At 45.0% G+C, this 23078-nt stretch overlaps 1 protein-coding gene and 1 long non-coding RNA gene across 3 annotated transcripts; both read left to right on the top strand.

Moving 5' to 3' along the window:
* Positions 1 to 9860: 9860 nt before the first annotated feature.
* Positions 9861 to 18137, top strand: LOC123181441 (uncharacterized). The gene is made up of 11 exons (XM_044593700.1): positions 9861 to 10199; positions 10615 to 10695; positions 11368 to 12477; positions 13404 to 13489; positions 14081 to 14874; positions 14966 to 15382; positions 15475 to 16219; positions 16289 to 16519; positions 16591 to 16712; positions 16780 to 17211; positions 17291 to 18137. The coding sequence occupies exons 1-11, from the start codon at positions 10119 to 10121 to the stop codon at positions 17962 to 17964; spliced, it is 4773 nt and encodes a 1590-aa protein (XP_044449635.1). The 5' UTR covers positions 9861 to 10118; the 3' UTR covers positions 17965 to 18137.
* Positions 18138 to 18254: 117 nt separating this feature from the next.
* LOC123181442 (uncharacterized) lies at positions 18255 to 21476 on the top strand. 2 transcript variants are annotated; one of them, XR_006491731.1, is made up of 4 exons: positions 18255 to 18410; positions 20385 to 20604; positions 20862 to 20928; positions 21015 to 21476. It is a non-coding gene; the product is annotated as an uncharacterized lncRNA (long non-coding RNA). The 2 variants fall into 2 exon arrangements; XR_006491732.1 differs by adding an exon at positions 19430 to 19820 and having other exon boundaries at positions 18269 to 18410; positions 19997 to 20604; positions 20862 to 21476.
* The last annotated feature ends 1602 nt before the right edge of the window (positions 21477 to 23078 follow it).

The following is a 23078-nucleotide window of genomic DNA, read 5'->3' as shown; positions in this document are numbered from 1 at the left end:
TGCCATCATTTTTATCAATTTATTGGACTAACGTATTAATCTTGTGCCAGGTCTAATTGCTATTTTTTTAGTGTTCTTGTATATATTGCAGAAACAACAAAAATTCAGTGATGAAAAAAATACAAAATTATGTTCAAGAAATTTCATCATTATATTCTCCCAATGGGTCTAGGGCCACCTGGAGGATCCCCACAAGGCCGCCACGCGGCCCCTCCTTGCACCCCCTCTAGCGGTGAGCTCCTACCACATGGGAGCTTTGGGTCTCCTGTGGTGGTGTCCTTTTGCCGCAATCTTGCTCCAATAGTTTTGGAACCGCTATATTTTTTAGATTTTTTGAAGTTACAAAACTTTGTGGGGAGAGAAAACGGTGACGAGACTCGAATTTCAACATCCAGAAAACTGCTCCCAAAAGTTAAATCCACCTCAGGGGAGGCGCTAGTCTCCAAACCACAAAAGCCACAAAAACCTGAGGGAACCCCCCCTCTAACAAGGTGAATAAGGCCAATGAAGAAGAAGGATGGTCCCTTCCACCTCTCCTCCGATGGCGCCGGAACCCCGCAGGGGACATCTCCACCATCTCCATGACCATCACCAATAACTCTTTCGATCTTCTCATGATGATGTGTGAGTAGACCCATGGGATTGAGGGTATGTAGTAGTAATAATGTGTTATATCTCGCTCTCTCTCTCCCTTGATCATGTAAGTTTCCGGTGATGATCGTGATCATGGCCTTTGTTAAGGAGTTGAATTATGTGAAGTATCCTCTCATATTATCTTTGAGGTGAATTGCACTTTTCTATTGCTACGAGTTTCTTTATGTTAGATTGAATATTTTGGGAATCACTGAAATCATGATACATGACTAGTATAATTTCCGGAGATGGCCATAGTGACATTGGGGTGACTCTATGAATTAAGCTTAGAACGATAAATGTCATGAGGTAATTATTCTATTTCATTTATGGGGCTGCCCTACGAATCAAGATTAGAAAAGCAAACTTAGAGGTATGCCTGGTCATAGCTCTGCTATCTCGTCCCACTTTGATCTAATAAAAATATGAACAATGGAGTGATTCTTTACCGTACTTTTTGACGATATATCATGTTGTTTAACTATGTTAATAATCCCACTTTAATGTCATCGGCGTGATGGTGACGGCGTGACGAAGTCCCAATTCACATGGCAGGCCGGATAGCAATGCGATGTCTATTGAACCGTGGATGAGAAACCGGCCAGACCATCTTGTAGATAGTCGTGGTAGCGGTAGCAACTTGGATTGCCCTGGGACGGTGGCAATAGTATGAACAGGATTGCACACCGACATCACTGAACATCTGCGTACACAAGATAGTGCAAAAGATATGTTGGCACTAATAATCCGACAGGTTTATTCAACACACATATAATATCTGACCGAACCAAAAATAGATAAATTTTGAAAAAATAATTAAGCATAAAAGCGACTTAGATGGTTTATGCTCCCGGTGTGGATGACATTGTCCGGGCTCGCGGCGGGACGAGGTCCCAACCCCCAAGCCGGTCCCGATGTGGCAGAGCAAGGAGCTCGGAAGCATTGTCATATATAGTACGGTCGATGTGGCGAGGCGCAACCCCGATCCAGCCGGCGTGACGAAGCATGTCGATGGGGTGACGTTGGAGCACCCGGAGCAGGTCGTGAAGCGGTGGCGAAGTCTCCGAACCATCCGAGGAGGCGAGGCAAGTCAGTGAGGTGACATCGGAGCCCCCACGTCAGCCGACGTGACGAAGCGGATCGTGAAGCGATGGCGAAGTCTTTGAGCCAGCCGAGGAGGCGGGGCAAGTCGGTGAGGTGACGTCGGAGCCCTCACGTCAGCCGACATGATGAAGCAGGTCGGAGTGGTGGACGTGTACCGGTCAAGACATAATTTGGACACATCCCCTACTTCGATACGTAACAAGCACATCTTGATGGATGACTTCCAGAGCACAAATCAATATCATTTCTGATCCCGATACAAATATATGGTTGTAAGCATAAAACCTCATACCCATACTTATTTTTATTATAAGTGTTTTCAGTGTCAGCTTGATTTACGATCTGGTCAAAAGCTGGAATTAATTCTCTAGCAAAAGCTTGTTTGAGACTTTAGCTCTCGTGGGTTCAATAACTCAAGGTCACCTCTGTGGAAAAAAGGCGAGAATTCTTTCTGCTTCATTTTTGGATCACCAAAGGAAGTAATCATTGATTCCGGGTGGGAATTCCCAGTTCCGATGGCTCAGGTCATTTAGTGTGGGAGGTGCGGTCGGGTTTTCTATCAACCCTACCAGAGTATGAAAAAACTTAGGCTCAATTTGCCTTTTCAATCAAACGACTTATGTATCGCTAAAGAAAGACAGGGCAACAATCGCCATTGTTCGTCGTTAGTAAATACAATAATTACTTGCAGACAATTTACGAAAAACATCCTTCGCTCTTCTAAGTTCTCGCTTTATTTTTTGCCCTTTTACGGACTGTTCATAAAATATATTGTTCATGAGTTATTTCGCTTTTTTGCATTAGAAAACGGTTTAAACGCTCTATTAGGGCAATTTATTACACACAAGCCTCAAAAGTGATGTTTTTCTTTTGCAATTTCCCTCAATAGTAATCCGCAATCCTGGCCCAAATGTGACGGTCGTTGGTAATGTACTCGACGTACATGAATTTCGCAAGGGAAAGCAGGGACGTGTCACGTGCCGGCTGCGCGCGTGTGGAGAGATGCATGCACCCCGCACCCGATCGATTAACTGGAGACTTTTGGAGTCGTCTCTCTGCAAATCTCACCGCGCTATCTGCTTGCGTGTGCAATGAATGCGCGCATCGGGGTGGGTCGTGGGACGGAATTTTGGGACGCGCGTGACGTGTTTGCATGTACAGGTAAGCTATGACGTGTTTGCATGCACCCCGTACGTGCTGCCCGATTTGATGCTCATAAGTAGGATCATTACTGGAATTAGAGTAGGAGCAGTACCTACTCCCTCCGTCCGAAAATACTTATCGCATAAATAGATAAAAATGGATGTATCTAAAACTAAAATATATTTACATATTCATTTCGCTGACAAGTATTTCCGGACGAAGGAAGTACTAGACTTGATGAAATCCGCCAGACTCACGCGGGCGGCGCATCGTGATAAAATTGTTTACGGCTATAGCGCAACTTAGCATATCTAGATAGATATAGTATAGCTCCAGCCCTAACTGCACTTAACACCTTTAGCTAACTTTTGGTAAATTGTATGACCACCTCTGAGTGGGAAAAGGGTCAACAAGATATAACTTGTGTGTAACATCCATTTATACTTTCCCCGCAAAAAATCCATTTATACTTTTTAAAAAGGAAACATATTCTCGTAACTAATACTGGACTTGTTTTTTAGTTTGCGACAAGTGATCACCACATACTCCTACGTTGCATCTAGAGGCATGCACTCGGGGGTAGCTGCGACAGCTGCCGAACCCTGTGGCTCTGCTGCTCTGCATAGCTCGATCTAGCTAAGCTAGTACGGTACAGTATGTACGTATGCGCACCACGACTGCTAAATCCCATCCGTTTAATGCAGGATCACTGCTAGGATTAATAGCCGGTCGATGGAGAGTCAGGTCGAATCAAATATCACATCGATTATACCAGGTACGTGTACGACTCCATCTAACCTATCGGATCATACTCCGGTTTATATTACCGTAAGAATGGCAAAAGTGGTTTGAGGTTAAGTTTCGCATACGTAGTCCTGCTCCATTATTTAGTCAACTAGCCAGCCGGCCACCATCACGAGCAGCCATGTGGGGTCTCTGCGTTTACGCATGTGTGCATTGTATCCTCTGCTCTTGCTGACCTGTTAGACATTTGATTTGTTTTTTCTCGGCACAAGCCGCCCTTTGCTGCAATATAAAACCTCTGCCCGTTCACTAAACAACCGATGAACCGAATGTCATGGATTCGCTTGATTTTCGACGTTTGACGGTGCGCTAGGGCCGGTGGCTCGATGTTGCTAGGGCTTTCCAGGACATGCAGGATCCGAATTAAAAACCAGACACATAATATGCTCGATCCCGGTAGAATTTCCGAACATCGTTTTCGAAATCTACACTGCTAGTTAGGCTTCTTCCGTACTAATAGGAAAATCAGGTACGCGCCTGTAAAGCCACAATGATGGCTGCCCCTCTACTCCATCGCTCCATCGTACTACTCCATCGAGCACGTCGACGCATGCACTGCATGCATGTCTCCCGCCCCCGCGCCCGCCGCGACGAGGGAAAAGATCGACCGCATGCAAGCGCGTGCCACGTGGGGGGCGGCCGTTGGCCCGTCCTGCTGGCCGGCGCAGCGGACCAGGCGCGCGCCGCGTTCCGTGGGGCGCCGGGCCGGACGGCGGAGACCTTCTGGAAGGCGGTCGGGCGGGCCACGCATCCGGCGCGCGCTCCCGGGCCGTCGCGCGAAGCGGTTCGTGCTGCTTGTCTCGGACGGTGCATGCGGCGGCGCAGGCGGGAGGAGGACAAGTGGAGCAGGAGCGAGGCCCACGCGTCATCCGTAGAGCAACGCGCCCGTCCACCCGCTTCCACATGGCTCGGGCATCAAATACTGCCTGCACGCACCCATGCAAGCCGTGCCACCGATACGAGTCTTTATGCTAGGTCAGAGATTTTTTTTTCTTTTCGGAAAAAGACCTAGGTCTATCGATCAAACCACCAGTACAAAACCTAACCCTAAAAAAAACACCAGTACAAAACCCGCTGAAAAATAATGAAACACAAACATGAAATACCTGCTAGCTGCTACATAAAATGATAGAAATCTTTTCCATTTCCAAACGCATGCAATCTCAGTGGAATCACATGTGACGGGGGTGCACCCTTTCCGTGCACGGAGCACTACGTTGGACGTGTCGCAAACACAGTACTGTATGGTGGCATCAGGGCCGACCACGTGTCAGGATAGCTATACTGGGCGCAATCTGCGCCTCGGAATACCTTGTGAAACACGTCTGAGCCCATCCCCCACCCTGTCCCCTACCCCTACCGTTTACCTCACGCACCCAGCCATTCACTGGACGTTTCACTGACCCGGGGGTCCGAGTGCTTCACAGGTCCAACTCGTCAGTGGCTGTAAGGAGAGGTATTGTACATTTTTTTTAAACTAAAGAGGTACTAGTACATATAGGTCTGTACTATCGTGTGCGGTTGGAAGAGATAGGCTCTACAGTTTGGAACTGTCGTCCGCGTCGGTTCCGAAAGTAAAAATCCATCCCTACTAATTTAGGGCATGTCGTGTGCGTGCAAGTAAGCATCGGATGTCCATCTTTTTCCTTTTTGCCGCAAGTTTTCCGGTGGGAAAAATAATGTGTGTCTGCACGCACTACCGGACGTACATGTATAATCGGGGTAATTTCCTGCTTATTTACGAGAAGATAGAATCATGGAAAGCTACTTGGATGGACGGCGACGAAAGATGCTCCGCAAGTTGCATGGTAAACAGATAAAGTGAGAGAAAAGGTGCCAAGGTGACTCTCTAGCGAGTAATTCGTTGACACGTCGATCCCCGTAGAATCTCGTTCTCCGTTCATTCAATGACATGCACCGCGCGATTAGACCTTTCTACTCGTGGTGATTTTGTTTTGCGTTGTATGGATCATATATACGCACATCGATTGATGGATCGGGAAAGCTTGAGCCGGCGAGGGAAAAAAGCGGCTCCGCTGTTTTCTCCGAGTACGTACTACATGCAATATAAGAGCATCTCCAGTCGTTAGCCCTTCAGGAGGCGCTAAAAATCGCTCCCTAGGACGCACCGACGCAAAACGCGCGCTGGGGGCGTGATGCCACCCAGTCGCGGCGCCCACGGATTTTTGTGAAAATTAAAGTGCGGTACAAACATGGCGCAAATTCAACCATTTTCAGCGAGTTCATACATACCTCGGCAAGTTCAAACCAAATTCAACCAAACACGGCGAGAGTTCATACATATTTAAAATATTTTACAAAAAAGAAAAAAACACACTACTAGGCCCGCCGTCTCCCTCGCCTCGCTGCTCGTCGCCGTTCTACATGCCGAGGAGGCTGTAGAACCGCGTGTAGTCGCCGTCGTCGCCTCCGCCGCGGCCGCTGTCCCTGCTGCAACCCTTCCCCGGTTGGCGCGGCGGGTTGGACGGTCCGGCGGCGTCCTCGCGTCCACGCTTGCGGGCGGCGATCTCCTCCAGGGCCCGGCGCTGCCGGACCATCTCGTCGCGGAGGTAGTCGTCGCGCGCCCACCGTAGGGCGTCCTCGTCGGAGAAGCCGTGCCGGGCTAGCTCCTCTAGCTCCTCATACTCCGGGGGGAGGCTGGGCTCCGGTTTGGGCGCGACGAGGACGAGGCGGCCAGAGGTGGGGGTGGAGTCGGCGATGCGGATACCGGAGCTGCGGGTGCGCCGGCTGACAGGCGTGTCCTAGGGCTCCGGCTTGACGGGGCGGAGGCAGGGAGAGCCGGTCAACCGACCGGACGAGGAGGAGGACGCCCTGGGGTCCATGCGCCTCGGCGTCCACGAGCTCCCACGACGGCGGGAGAAGGACGGGGGCTCGGGGTACTCCAGCCTCGGCGTGTTGCCGCCCTCGATGTACTCGAGGACGGCCTCCAGCGTGCGGCCGGGCACGCCCCACCATCGGCGCTGCCCCTCGGAGTTGAGCCTACCAGAGGGCACGACGCCGTTGATGGTCTCGAGCTGCTCGGCGTGACGGCGGCGGAAGTACGGCTCCCAGGGCGGGCTTTCGGGGACGTAGCGCGGCCCCTTCCTCGCCGCCCACGGCAGGGAGGCGCGGATAAGCGCGATCTTCGCACGCCGCGCCGCCCCGGTGGGTGGTGGTGGCACCGGGATCCCGCCGGCGCTGATTCTCCACGCCCCGGGCACTCGCATGTCCGGCGGGACCGGGTACTCGGCCTCGAAGAGGAGCCGAGCTTCGTCCTCATGAAGGTGGCAGCGGCCGAAGCCGTTCGCCGCCGCGCCGTCGCCTGGGAATCGTTCGGCCATTTCTTTGAACTGGGACGGCGAGGGAAGAGGGAGGAAGGGGAGAGAGGGCGCATCGGCGGTGGAGACTCTGTGCGTGCCACCGGCGCGCTGGGGTCGGCTTATATAGGCGGAGGCGCCGCGAGCACGCGTGGCCGCGGCGTCTACGCGTGGCATGCGCGGGGACGCGCGTCGTCACGCCTTCACTGCGCCGCCCATGAGGCATCAATGGCGGAGGCTGACCGGCGCGGCAGCTTTGGCATTGATTCGCCGCGGGAAACGAGGCGATGAGGACGACGAAGCGGCGAGAAGCGAGACGAGTCGCTGGCAAGGAGGGCCCGCGGCTCTTTCGCGCCAAAAACGATTCGCCCGGCGCCCCCGAGCGCCCCCCAGCACGCCGGGTTCGGGTTGGGTCCGCCGATGCCAATTTCGGCCCGAGTCGGCGAAAATTGGGCCCATGAGGACGCGACTGGGCTGATTTTTTGGCGCCGGCGGCCGAGAAGTCGCCTGGAAGGCCTTGTTGGGGGCGCGGGTGGAGATGCTCTAACTTGCATGTACGTAGCACACGCTATGTCCATAGTAGGCGAGCAGCGATAGCTACCATGTGTAACTTGTGTTTCTTTTTACATCGCAATGGGAAAAAAAATGCGTAGTCCTTTTTTCAGAGTAAGATGCGTAGTTCCGGCTCCACATCCATTGGATGCGGACAGGTCAGTAAACACCGAGCCTGAGAAACGTGTTCACGAGAAACGTCTACGCAAATCCAATACTATGTTAATCGATCGACATGCTACAGCGACGCGACGTCTACCAGACCACTCACGTCAGGTAAAGGCACAGAGTAAAATTATATTCTTGATTTTTGTATATGGTAGCTAGGTATATATTTTGCTTGAAACGCATGCTCGTAAGTCCATGCATGCATGGACAGACAATACATACAATATGCATCTTCGTTTGTATTCCGTATATACTATCATGTGGAGCATGCATACATACGCTAATTGGTTTGTGGGTCGGACTGGTCGCAGCATGACACGGGCACGCGCGCTGAATTCTGACTTTTGCTGCAGGCGGTAACGATGTCAACTCATGAACAGTGGATACCATAGAAACCTACCAACAAGCGCGATTTTGTACTGAAAGGAGCAGCAGGATGCATAGTACGTACGCACCGAAGCGCCGACATACCACGCTCGCATTACGCGTACGTGCCTTTCTTTTTTTACGGGTGGCTACACATACGTACCTAAGATGATTTACACCCCCATCGACGTGAATCTCGTTTACAATATATCGCCAAATTTATTATAAGCATGTAAAAGAAGCAAACCACAACTAGATTAACCCTATTTAGAATCGGTGAGAAGCATGTCTACGTGAGGTTCCATTGCAATGCTTGCGACTTGCAAGCGTACCTAACCCTCCCTCCGTTCATAAATAGAAGATGTTCTAACTTTTTCAATAATCAAATGTATATAGGCACATTTTAATGTGTTTATTCACTTATTTCAGTCCGTTTGTAGTGCATATTGAAATATACAAAACATCATATATTCGGAGGGAGTACTCACGTACGCGTGCAAATTATGGCCTCACTGTTGTTTATAGTGAAGTACAACCTTTTTAAGAAGGAAAATAAATGATTGATAAATTTTTGCTTTGTTTCATCCCCTAGAGAAAGTGTACAGATTTTGATGTAGATTGAATATGAAGATTACAAGTTATCCATTTCAATCGAAAAGGATAATATAGTATTTTGTAAAATATCAATCTATTCAATGCATTTGATCTGCATGCTAATATGGCTAGTCCTTTTAAGCAACTTTAAGATTTGTGTAAATTTTCAGGGGGTGTACAAAGCAAAACTCATGATTTGTTTATTGTAAATGTGGCCATAATATAACCAGTCGGGTGCTTGTGAACACAAGGTGTGAAGAAAGAACCAAAATTTGGTTGCGGTGAGATACAAGTAGAATATAACACACATAGGATCTAAATATCTATATCCCGAAATTGTTTGGGGAGATCTCGTAAAGGTTGAAAGATCGCGGAGTAGGATTATCCATGCTCTTGAGGACACAATGTATGACAAAAGAACCATTGTCTGATCGCAAGTAGATAAACATGGAAAATAAACATTTAATTTCTAGGATTATTTGGTAAATCTCATAAAGGTGGGTAGGTCGTAGAATGAGTAAAGCGCTTGCGAACACGAGGTGTGACGAAAGAAGAATTGTCTGGTCATAGTCAGATCTGAGTCAAAGTAAAAGATATGGGAAATAAATGTTTTAACTCTTGACATTGTTTTGTAATTTTTGTAAAAGCGGGTAGGTCGTAAATTTGGATTAGTAACGCGCTCGCGAACACGAAGGGTGACGAAAGAACAACTGTCTGGTCTCAATCAAAGTAAATGACATAGAAAATAAATGTTTTACCTCTTTTATCAAATTTATTTTACAAAAAATGTAAAAGTGGTTAGGTCGCAAAGTAGGGATAGTCAGGCGTTTACGGACACGAAGAGTGACGAAAGAACCGATGTCGGGTTGTAGTCGGGTCTGAGTCAAGTAATATAGATAAGTATCCAGTCTGTAATGGCCTGTTTTGGCATACTAAAAAAATATATTCCCACCCTAGAAAAGTTACATAATTCCCTTTTACTGCACATAAAAATTACAGCCTTCACCTGGTAGGTAAATAAATACTTGCTTTTTTTGAGAAACAAATAAATACTTGCTACAAAACCATTTTAAAGCTGTGGCTACGGGCTATGACGTGTGACTGACAGATGGGGCCCGCCAACCCATCCTCGTTCCCGTCCCGTTTCATTTCCCCGTCCCCGTCCTCTCCTCTCGCTCCCCCGTCGTGTCACCGCCCCGAGGGACTCCAAAACTGAAGCACTCTCTCTCATCCCCTCCTCTCCCCTCCCCTCTTCTCTCTCTCTCCCTCCCTCATCGGCTGCGCTCCGCTGCTTCCTCCCCACGCTAGAGCGAAACCCCAACCCATCTCCGTCTCTCTCCGGAGGACTGGTTGCGGATGGACGGCGCCGCGCCGCTCGCCGCCGGGCGGTAGGGCTCGCCCCGATCGGCGAGGGGGCGGTGGGGTGGGCCCAGGCATATGAGGGCGCCGCAAGACCGCGAACGCACGATGAGGGATCTCTACGATCGTACGCGCCACAAGGATCTCGCGCTCCTCGAGGTACATCCGACCGCCGCTTCCGTTCTCTCGCCCTGTCTACCCCTGACGATTGCGTTCGGTTGTTGTTGGTGACGGCGGCGGCGGCCTCGGGTTTTTGGGGATTGGATGGGATGGGATTGGGCGACATAGGTGGCGTCGGGGGTTCGAGATTCGAGGTTTCGTTACGCGTGAGCGTTCGTGACACTGTGCGCGCGTGCGCGCTTGTGGATTGCTTGTTTCGTTAGGTTATTTTTTGGGGGTTGGGGAGCGTCTGCGGGCGACGCGGTTTTGCGAGGGTTGAATCGGATTTGATCGAATCCATTGATTTGAATCGCCCGTATGGTTCGTCATATTATTTTTCGCACCGATTTAGGCGTCAATCTAACAGATTTCGTGAGTTGCGCTCGTTATTTATTGTTGTGTTTATTCCTTTCAGGAATCGAACAAGGAACAACGCGGTGGCGGTGCAGGACGGGCAGAGGACTCTGAACAGCGGGGAGTGGCCCCCAAGATAGAGGTGAGCATTGCAGGGTGTGGTTGTCCCTGAATATGCAGCAAAATATTCTTCTTCTCTGGGAATTTTGTGCAAATGCGCATGTTGGTTCGGTCATCTGATGCCCACAGGTTTCATATGATGAGTTTAGTCTACATTATTCCTGTGCGTTGTGATGCCTCTGGCATGTAGATTAGCTGGTGTGGCATCAGATGCCCATAGGTGATTCTGATCCCATAATGCTGTATAGTGCATCCTCTGCTTTGGGGATGACTTAATCTCCCGTGGAAAAGGGCTTCACAGTACTTATCCGCTTTGAAATCTTTCATTACTACACTCCAATGGCCTTTTTTTTACTCGGTTAGTATAGGCTAATCATGATTTTATTGCCGCGAATAATACGGTGTACATTGATGTTTATAAAGTGAGCTGACAATGTATGCCAAACAGTCCATTTCCTAATCTTGAAAATGCTTCTGGATTACCAGCCGTTGATTGAAGGTAATAAATCTTAGATCAGTCCAGCAGATTGCGGATGAAACAGAGATAGTATGTTAATCCTAGCAATGCTTAATCTTATGTTTTAATCAGTTGCAGGGATGATCTACTTAGTCATCCCATGTTATGTTCCTGTTGTATCTGTAGAGTGCATTTTTGTGGCTTACCAAGACTTAATGTTGGTCCACCTTTTGTCAGGACAAGCCTACAATAAGAAAAAGACCAGTGCCAAGTGATGGTCCTCATGTGAAAGCAGAATCTGGCACTTGTAATGTCTGTTCGGCTCCTTGCTCCTCTTGCCTACACAGAGATCTTGCACCTGTTGATTCCAATATGGACTGCGGATCATCTCAAACGTGCTGTGCAAGGTCAGAATCAAGAACTAATTTGTTAGTTCGTAGTGGGAAAGGGCTCCGTACAAAGGGAGGGGAAAATGATGATGAACTTAGTGCCACTTCAAGCCATGCTTCCTATTCCGAAAATGGTGGACATAAGGCTATGGCGAGATCCATTGCAGCAGATTCAGAGGTTAACATGCCGGCAAAACGTAGAAGGCTATTGAGCGATACGAGGTCACCTAGAGAAGAGTGCCACGATGATAGTAACTCGTGTGTTACTGGTACATCAGCAGCAAGCAAACTTCTGCTGGATAAGAAAAAGGATAAACTATCTACTTCTGCGTCAAGTCGTGATCTCACTGTCAAGGACTACAAGGACAAGAACATTGCTGGTCCTAACAGACTAAGAAATTCCCTTGTGGAAGAATCTACAGAGAAGAAGAGATCTGATGTTCATATTGCTCCACCTAGCTCATCCGACCGATCAGCTCCTGCAGATTCTCCTACATTTATGACCAAAAAGTTACTCCGAACTCAGTCCTCTGTTAGTGCATCTCAAGGATTATCTCCTAAAAAGTCAAGCCAGGGTTTAGGGAATTCACAAGATAATTTAGAGCAACAACCTTCTGAGGAAGTTCCAAATAATGACATAGATCATTTACCAGGAGGAAAATTAAGCAGGCCTGTGATTGGTGGTGACAAGCATGATATGGTGACTAGTTGCAGTACGAGTAGCAAAAATAAAATCAAGGCTGGATCTTCATCAACGGAACTGGAAACTGGCACCCGTTGCACGAGGAATGGCAGTCAAGAACACACTGACATTCTATCTGATGATTTTGCTAAGAGGAATGACAATGTTCAACAAGACCAGAACCAAGGTTTACCAACGGATAAAGCTAGTGATAAAGAGTTGAATACACAGAATGATGCTATGATAGAGTGCGGGAACTCAGAAAGCTTAATAGATGTAAGTATCTCCGCAATCCTTCTTTGTGCCACTGTACTCTCTTTCAAAATGCAGCTCCTATAATCATGTTAATTTGTTATGTGAACCTTAGTTAACATGGTGTTTAGTCAAAAATTCAAATGTAAGATACCCCATATTTGTAAGTTTGGGGTGAGCTTGGATCGAGAGATCAGTAAGTATTGACGAAGGTTTAACATATAGGCCACTGTTCAGTTGGTGTGGAACATGCTTAAGATCACACATTCTGTAGAATACTTGTGAACTGTTAGAACATGAAATGGACCTTTATCTCACTCCAGTCATTTGCTTCTGTGTTTCATCTGGAAAATTGATTGAAGTCGTGAAGTTTTACTTTGAAGCTTGAAGTCAAAATAGTCTTCTGTGCAATGTGTGAAATGATGAAATAATATCATCTGGTAAAGCTTGTTAATCATTTTTAGTTATGCATGGCGACTATGTAAAGATTTAATTTAGTACAGAGGATTTATTTTTTTGGTTAGCGACCTCCATGGAAGCATAAAACGTAAAAACTTACAAACTAGTGCTTGGGTTCCTCAGAAGGGAAAAAACTTGTGCTTATAATAACACACTCAATGGGAAGTTTGTACTATGGAGATAATTGTTATATGAGAAAGTATCTGGTGGAAACTGGTGAATATAATTTGTTTTGTTATATATATCCTTGCACTCATCCAAGATTTGGTGGTAGGGACCATATTCTGGTTTTCTATCGCATATCCATTTGCATGTAGGTTCAACTCCTAATTAAGACTTAAGGCTTCATAAATATTGCCATGATATTTGAGTGCACTTGGAGAATACAGTATAATTTATTGTATGCTTTGGTTGCATTTCCTTTTCTGCTGTCTGTATTTTTTTCATTATCATTGTGTTGTAACACTTCTCTGGTTTACATTGTACCCCAGGTTAATGTTTGTGATATATGTGGAGATGTCGGTAGGGAATATCTTCTGGCTACATGCATTAGATGCCTTGAGGGAGCGGAGCATACGTAAGATAAACACCGCCATGCCTTATTTTAAGTTATCAGTAATATTGCATTTGCAAGTGAAGTCTTTCTCAGATTTGAAAGTTATTTTTCTGTTCACACTGGGAGTAATATTTTTGGAAAGCATGAATTATGTGCATAAATTAACTAGCTTCCAGAGGATGATTATTCTTGCATCACTCTTTTAAGACATGTACCATGATGGGGCTATAGATGATTGAATCTAGGTGTCTACTTATATACCAAACAATCTGTTAGGGTAGTTTCTCAATAATAATAATAATGTATCAGGGTTCTATTATCAAAAATATACTATGCTGATGGCTTTACACATGTATTGCAATTTTCTTTCTACAATATTTACATACATATCAATTCCGTCAGAGTAGATGATGAAAGGGAAGATATAAGGAGAAACATTTTACTTATTTTGGAAAACATTTTGCATACAAGGGAAAACATTTTACTTATTTGGACTATTCTACTGGTTGTATGGTAGCCTCTTATGAAGGGAAAACATTTTACTTATTTGGACTATTCTACTTATTTTGGAGTAATATGCTAGCTACTGACATTACATTTATTGTTGAATAGTTATTGCATGCGAGTGAAATTGGATAAGGTTCCAGATGGTGAATGGTTATGTGAAGAATGCCAGCTTAATGAAGATCGAATTAAAACAAGAGGCAACCGCGGTGCATCAACAGTTGACATTTCAAATGGGAAGAACCAAGATTCAGAAAGCATGAGCAACCCTAAGACCTTGCAGACCGCTTTGACTAATTTGGGCGCTCAACAAATTGCTTCTGGTACACCGGTAACTGATCACTTGTCTGGTAATGTAAAGCTGCATTCAGGCTCAACTGATACTACAGAGGCACGACAAGTGAAGTGTGCCAGCCCAAATGCCGGGAGGCTGGATGCAAAGAGTAAAAACTTTGGGAGTATGGCAAATCGTAAGAGGCTTCAAATTGTCACCTCTGACACGGAAACACGGCCACCCACTTGCGGCACACCATCAGCCGGAAGATTAGGCAAGAAGTACGAAAGTTCAGAAGATTTATCGAATCATAAGAAATTGCGAATTGCCACTGATATGGAATTGCCAATGTCGAGTGAAGGCCTGCTGAGTCCACCTAAATCGTCCAAGAGGCATGCAGAGAATGCGTCATCCTCTAATCCAAGGCCGTTCAAGACAGAAAGCCCTAGGAAACATGACATTTTCTCTCATCAAAACTCGTTTAAGAAATCCAATAAGGGAAATCTTAAGCCACCTAATAATGCTCCAGTGAAGGGTGTTCAGGCAGTCAAAAGTTCCATGACCTTATCACGGTCATATTCATTAGGAAGCCTGGCTAATGCCAAAGCGCCAGTTCCTTCACCACGAGGTTTGACCAAACACTTTATTCGCAATAATATGTCTATTCCCTTCTTTTTGTTAGTATACTGCATTGTTAACTTCTTAACTTGGTCCACTAGGTCCTTTATCGAAACAATTGTCTTTCAACAATTCGAAGAGCGAACCAAAGGTCAAGCAGTTAGCAGAAGGTGTGGCAAGCAAGCTGAAGCCTATAAAACATTCCCCAATAGATGTTAGAGAAAAGGGGCCAATGAGAAAGCTTATGAAGTCAGAGTCATTCAAGCGCGAGGGTTCAGTTAGTAAAGACTCCAGTTCATTAAAACAGAATAAATCATCTCTCTTGTCTCGAGATGAAAAACCAAGAATGTTGAAGCTGATGAGCGATAAGAGTTTCTTAGAAAGAAGGCCTTCTTTTATTCTTCAGAAACCACCTTTATCACCAAGGCCTGATAGTTCTGTGAAGTCGGGAGATAGAAAAGTCGACCAAGATAATCCAAGGCCTGGACCAAGCATACTAAAAACTAGCAAAAAGCCAGGTAAGCACTGTTCATTTCTAATTATTTTTTTTGAGGAAATATCAGGGTTCAGTTTATTGACAAGCTTTCATTCCATGGCTTGCTGCAATTAGGTAACATCGAAAAGAAGCAGATCTCTGCTTCTGTTAACAGTGAAAAGCGGGGCATTGCTATTCACCAAACATCAACAGGAGTGGTTTCTTCTAAAGATGCTGATACTGTAAAGACTTCTGATCCACTGCTTCCAGTGGAAAATGTTAATAAGGATAATGATTGTGTGGGTGAAGCTTCACTCATTCTTAGGAAAAATGATAATAAAATGTCAACTAATCCTGAGGTGCTTTCCACACCATTGGCCATGACCTGTGAAACAGATTTACAAAATATGGTGCCAAGAGCAAGCGCTTCAGAAGATTTGACTCCTAATGTGGGACAATGCCAGCCTTTGGCCATGACTTCTGAATCACAAAGTATGGTGCCAAGAGCAAGTTCTTCAGAAGAGTTGACTCCTAATGTGGGACAATGCCAGCCTTTGGCCATGACTTCTGAATCAGATTTACTAAGTATGGTTCCAAGAGAAAGTGCTTCAGAAGATTTGACTCCTAATGTGGGACAATGCCAGCAAGAGGTTTTGGAAAGCACTGAACATAAGTCAATTAAAAGTGCAGAGGAAGTTCAGGCTGCAGAAGACATATTGCCCGAGAGTCCACATGATCCCCTAATGGCACAAAAACTCTGTGCCCCTGAAAACAAATTGAGCGAGCCAAATTTGAAGCATCAAGATTCTTTTGATCAGTTGCCTACTCTTGGGAATCTTTCCAGAACTTTAGTTATTCCAGAGCAGACTTACATCTGGCAGTATGTTCTCTCCCCTTAGCCCAGTTACCTAGTTAGTTATCATATTTTTAACATGTATTTCTTTTCCAGAGGTATCTTTGAGGTTTCAAGAACTGGAATCTCTTCCGAACTATATGATGGGATTCAGGCCCACTTGTCCACCTGTACCTCGGCCAAAGCACTTGAAGTAGTCAAACAATTACCTCAGAGAATTCGGCTCATAGAAGTTCCACGTTGTTCATCGTGGCCACATCAATTTAAGGAAGTACAGCCGAGTGAAGATAACATTGCTCTTTTTTTCTTTGCTCAAGATGTTGAAAGGTAATGCTCAATGTTTGATTACTTTATCTTCTGTCCTCAATAAGCTAGCTGATTTCCCTGTCTCCTTGCAGTTATGAAAGATACGGCAAACTCTTGGAAAAGTTGCTTGTTGAAGACTTGTGCCTCACAACAAATATTAATGGCGTTGAACTTCTCATTTTGTCATCTGATAATTTGCCGGAAAAGATTCAACGTAAGGCCTACGTTAGATCTTTTTATTGTCTCTGTGTGACTCATTTAACTGATTCAATAATTTCCAGGGTGGAATGGCTTTCTTTACTTTTGGGGCGTCTTCTACGCGAGGAAAGCAAATAGCTCAACAGAGCTTGTAGTGAAAAATCCTTGTCCACTAGTGTCAACCACTGAACCTTTTGATAAGCCTGTGTGTTCCCCTAAGGTTCCTCAATCTTTGGGTATAGATTTGAACCAGTGCCCTGATGATGAATTATATGATTCACCCGTATCACTTGGATCAGAGACAGAGAAGTCAGGTGCATCTGAAGATCACAAGACTTTGATGGGGTCGACAAATGGGAATGAAAATCTGGATGCATGTGAAATACATCATCAAGAAACTGCAGTCACCAGAGAGATTGTATTGGAAAGTGGTACTGCAGTTGTCTGTGAAACTTATATTCCCATGGGCTCAGGAGTTCACAACATGAAATTGGAATATCCAAGTGATACAACAGGTGCTGCTATTTTATAATAATAACATGAGCTACTGATTGCAGCTAGATGTTTTGCTGATCATCATCTTACTTATTCCAGGTGGCTCAGGAACTGAAGGCAGAGACAGCATGAAGGATGAGGAGAGCTTTAGTCTGAATGAAGCTCCATGCTATGTCGAACGACATGTGGGTGCAAGCAGATCAATGCCTGACAATATATTGGCCAAGAAGAAGGCGCTCACATCGTTGACAGAAGTATCGTTACAACATCGAAGTGAATCAATCCTGAAGGCGGACTTCGTTTTGCATGATTCTGAGTCAAGCTACAAAAGGCAAAAGATTGTTAATGGAGATGAGCAACTACCCAGCGAGCGCTTGTCGAAGATACATTCCCTGCCAGCTGGTTGGCGTACTCCATTCGATGACTCACGTTATGCATACAAGGGTCTCTCAGATCTAGGTTCGACGACAAAAGCCATCTCAGATCAAGTTGTTCATGTTCTTTCGTCTGATGATGAAGGCTCTCCAGAACATACTACTATGAATAAGGCACCGTTGAAGGCAGAACAGGGATCCTCCTCCCCTCTGTTGTCACTATCCCTGTCTACAGCGGCAAAGACGCGCAAACTTGCCAGTTCGGACGCAGGAGATGATCGATCGCTGTCTCTTTCTCTTGGCCTCCCTCTCCCTGGTGTTGCAAAAGGAAACCAGGCTCTGGAGATAAAGCAGTTTCTGCCGGAGAAGCCTGGCATAAATACTTCTTTTCATCTTTAGATATGCTGGTGTACAGTTTTGTGTTGTGTTTAACTTTATGGAGTTTAGACAGGGTAGAAGTATGGTATAGTTGTTAAATTATGAACATCTTGGTCTTATTGCACCGCTCTATGCATCTCCTGCAACTGTTGGTTCATGCTGGTCTAGTGATGGTATTGACTGCTTTTGTTTGATCTATGGAGTTTTAGTTGCGGAATGTCAATACTTTCATACACCTTCGTTAACTTGATACTTACCCTGGTGGACGAAATTTTGAAGTACCAGAACTTGCATGTATATCTGTCATGACAGCAAATAGGTACTGCAGGTGCCACTTGTTGTTGTCCATTGATTCGCCGGGGATTATTGCTTGTCTTTGTTGAACTTGAATTTCATTTGACATGCAGTGAGGTAGGAGTTATCGAGTTTCACACGCGGGAGGCAGCTTCTCTACGTTCTACTACACGGTACCCTTTCTTTCTATGACATCTTATAGAATGTTAGCTTAGCTGGCAGTTCATTAGTTGTATTTTTCTCATCTGCGTTTGCAAACTTTTGATACATGGGACAAGCACTCGTCAATAAAATAAGGGACTCAAGGCTCATCTGCACAACTTCATGTCCAAAACTCCAAATATGTTAGTTTTTAGAGGGGTTTAATTCATGGTTGGCCAAGATGGTAAACACTGAAACCAATCTATATTTTCAAATTCGGTTGAGACAGTGTCTTGCGTTTTGATGCTTAGGGAATATTTATCACATGCCGTGCTCAAAATGTAGTAAACTAATTTTAGGGAGTTGCGTAAGTACAAACCTGCAGGATTGCTTCTGCAGCTGGATAATTGGAACCAAAAAAGGTCTTTACAATGGATGGCTTGGTGTTTTGATGGTCCTTACCTTATTGACCGCAACTTCTGTATTTACAATCATATTCGTATCTGCCCCTCTAGTGGATACGTTTCTATTCGTGAGCCTGTTTTTGGTTTTATGGAAACAATCAAACAATATAATATATATATATCCCTGGTGCTATTATTCCTACTTCTGTAGTTTAGCGGACAAATTGATAACTTCGGCATTCCTTGCTCACTGAGCAAAGCCGTTGGTTTCTTGGTCAGAGCGGCACTTTTCTGTATCGGGCTATTTCTACATAGCCGAAGTCGTCTGAAATGAAAATTGCAAGCACAATTTTCGGAGGGATTTTTTCGTATGGTAATCTGCGTTGGTTACAAAAAACTAGCCATTTATGGATACTGCTCGTAAGTATATGCAGATCCTTTATAGCGTATTTTTTCACTCTGCAAGGACCAAGATAAAATCAAATAGATACTTATGGTAAAAATATGGCGAAATTCTTGATTGTTGGTGCATGCCTGACCCTCGATGTATGTTCCTAATTCATCTTGGCACCCGTCGCTTTCATTCTCCCCATGGCACCTTTACCCACCCCAACGCATTCAACATCGAATTCTTTCCTCCTACGCAGAGCGGGGCCCATCCTCACGTAAATGGAGAAGCACCATTTCTTTCTTTTGCTAAATTTCCACCTATATGAATGGTGTGGCCCATCCCTGGCAAGCTTGGATTCCACTGGATATGCTTTTATAAAGATTATTGACCATGGAGGTAATTTATAGCACTGTATTATTATGAATAGAAATCAGCAAATATGTACCATGACAGTCCAAATTCCATTGATTGCGCTTTCAAGGATAATAGTACCCCATTGCAAAATATTCTAGCTTACTGTTTTTTTTGAACCGGGCATAACCCCTTTCCATTAACCAAATAACGGAAATACATCAGTCCAAATCAGACAGAAAGGATGCGGGGACAGGGAAAGCGAGTCCAAGGCATTGTCGGGAAACCTACTGTAGGTGCTCGTCATCGAGACACCCACTGCAGGGCGAAAACCCAACGACACCACCAACTGTCCTATAACCAGTTTTAAAAGCTCACGCAGGAGCAAAATAGTCATTACTCTCGCAGGAGTAGGTCACGCAGATCACGGAATAGAGCAGTCATAAGGAAGAAACATAGGAACTCAAAAAAGGTGCTCGTCATCGAGACACCCACTGCAGGGCGAAAACCCAACGACACCACCAACTGTCCTATAACCAGTTTTAAAAGCTCACGCAGGAGCAAAATAGTCATTACTCTCGCAGGAGTAGGTCATGCAGATCACGGAATAGAGCAGTCATAAGGAAGAAACATAGGAACTCAAAAGAGACGGTAACCAGTGCTTCTCAAATCGCACCCGAACTCCTCAAGCGCTTAAGCTGAGGATGACGTTTTCCCTATGCAGCTGCGCAAATTCTCATCATGTTCCTCGCGTTGTCTTTCAGCACTGCAACACAATATTGTAGATTTGTCGTTTCCTTTGTATAGTGCTACATTTTATTTGGAATGTTGTAGAGCACACTAACCCTTGTTACGAATAGTGATGAGGAGCTGTCTGCTGTTCTCTTAAGCTCTTTGCTGGGTGAAAAGAGAATGGTGTTGGGACGTTTGGTGGAGCTGAGTGGCAAAGAAGAATCGGGGCCAAACAATCCATATCCAGCGAAAGGGTTGAAGAAAGAGGAACAAACAGAGGGTCACGTTGCTTGAACACTAGGCTCCTGTGGACCGATACCTCCGTTGTTACCTCTCCAGTGAGATATGGTGTTCCTCCTCTGCCTTCTCTTTCTATTCATCTCTATGCCCTCCTCTCCTCTGTCAGCTCTTCTTCTATCACTCTTCGCCTGTTGATCGTTTCCACTGTAGTTTAAAGAATTAATGCTTCATGACTTGCTGCTGCTGTTTTCTCAACACTAGTGCTAAGTGTATACCATTTATGTTGCTCATTGTTCATGTACTCCTGTATTTAATTGTCCTTTTTATCACTTCGTTCTTATCCCATTTTCGTATGTCAAAAACAGCGAGCGAAGTATTGACGCGCTTCGGTTTTGACTGGTACAAGAGAAGAGGGATGATATTACCAACGAGGTATGCCATTCCATTCATATTTATTCAATTAATTGGAACTTGAGTGATGTATTGTGCTATTACATTTATAACAAGCTGCATACTAGAACTTGCAAGATGAATGGATGCTGCATGGGAGAGAAGGAAAGAGTATGAATGCCACATGGGCAACGGAACCGGCAAAATCAGGGTACGGATGCGCCACTGAATTGCTGATACTTTGCTGCTACACTATGTTAGCATGCATGTATGGTGTCTTTACGCCGCACCTTTTAGCCCCTTCAGGAGTAAGGCTGCAGTGAGTACCTCTCATTGTCTTACCTACATAACTATGGTCCGGTACGTGTATTAAGCATATCAGAGAACTGCAGGACCACATTAAATGCACATTTTGGTGTAACAGAGTTTATTTGGTATCGTGTTAGTACTCTTACGTTAGTTCATGCATGGCACTTTGAAAACCCTATTCAAAGTGGCTGTGGAATTGAAAATTACTGCTGTGCTGTGCTATTGTCAAAATGTTTATTTTGGAAACACACTTGGAAATATCACCCATGGGCAATTGCTTAGTGTTTCTATTCCAAAACACAATTCAAGTATGGTAATTAGTAGTTTCACTTCTGAAGCACCTACTTTCTCAATTCTTCATGAGCTACTTACGTAGCATACAAGTGTGCCTTCAGTGGTTTGGCTTTATTTCCTTTTGGATCCCTCTGTCAAATCAGATCATCGAACATGTGATGCTGTTTCCTTCAAGAATGAATTTGTCTTGAATGAATCGTATAATTGCAACTAGATTGCGGATATATTTATGAGACCATGCTCTGTCTTCATTTTCCATATAGCAATAGCATCCTCTAACTGCAAGTTGTAGTAGGGGGTCGCCTAGAAATGGCATGACATTATTTTGGCTCATCTCATAGTATTGGTACAAATTAGTGTTACGTCCCTAAAGGGCTTTTTTTTTTCCATGCTGGGCATTGTATTTGTTCATAGTAGGATATTGTGTAGGGACTACAGACATACTTTGTTTCTTAAGAGTGCTATCCAGTTTCAACTGCCTTAAAAGTGCCATAGCTTTTACTGCACCGCTAGTTTTGACATCTGCTTGTTATGACGCATCGCACCAGTTTCATTTAACTAGTCCTAGTGCTCTGTTTTTTTTTTTTGGGTATTTTCTCTAATGTTTGAATCTAGGATGAACCTGGTTGTTGTAAATCAATTCATAAAATATGGCTGTCCTGCTAGGAGGATCTTAAATGAGAGCCTCAATATGTTCAGTTGCTTTATCTTTGTTTCTGGTTTTCAGACTTGACTCAGCCTTTTAATCCTGGTCAGTTTTAAATTATAGATTTAGATACCACAAAGGGTGGTGGCAAGCATACAGGTTCTATTTGATGCCTGAAATCTATGCCCCGTGGAAGGGCTGAGATATGATAGTTGTTACACAAGCGTTGCGGAGTTGCATCAGGTGGTACTCCCTCTGATCCAAAATAAGTGTCGCAGTTTTCAACTAAGTTTGAACTAAACTTAGTTCAAAACTGCGTCACTTATTTTGGATTGAAGGGAGTAATATTTTTAATCCTCACTAACCTGATCAAATCATAAATTGGATTGTGGTTTGTTAAATTCTGCTGATAGTTTCCCCTAAAAAAACAGACCTGCTTATAGTTTTGGTCATTGCAGGTGTAACAACTATCAGAATTACTACCAGTGTGCGAGCAAAGCCTTTGGCTTACTTTTGTGAGTGAATGGTGCCAGGTTCGATTTTTCGGGAGTTGTAGCTACTGGAAACGGTGCCCCTTGCGTGTTAATGTTTTTGAGAATTAGTTCGGTTTTGATTGCTATCAAAAGCTGCTTGTCGGTAGGATGATGCAACTGGAGCTGCCTTCCATGCAGATACTCATGTCAAGTAAGTGCATCACTCTCCTAACGTGCCTGCCAATGTCAGGTACAGAACTTCTGATTGTTGCGCCTGCCATTGTCTTGGGAAATCTTCCGGCTGTTGCCCCTGCCCTCCATGTGTAGTAACGTTCGGAATTGCGCCCATGGTGTCAAACAATGATTGTACCTACAACCCATCTAGTAACCTATTGGCCCACAACATTAGGCAAGAACAAGTGACTAGGGACAGTTCCCAACAGATTTTCCCTGATTCTAAAAAAAAGATT

The sequence above is a fragment of the Triticum aestivum genome, chromosome 1D (assembly GCF_018294505.1).
Source record: "Triticum aestivum cultivar Chinese Spring chromosome 1D, IWGSC CS RefSeq v2.1, whole genome shotgun sequence".
In the NCBI taxonomy this organism is placed as follows: domain Eukaryota; kingdom Viridiplantae; phylum Streptophyta; class Magnoliopsida; order Poales; family Poaceae; genus Triticum; species Triticum aestivum.
This window is presented reverse-complemented; position numbering and strand designations above follow the sequence as displayed.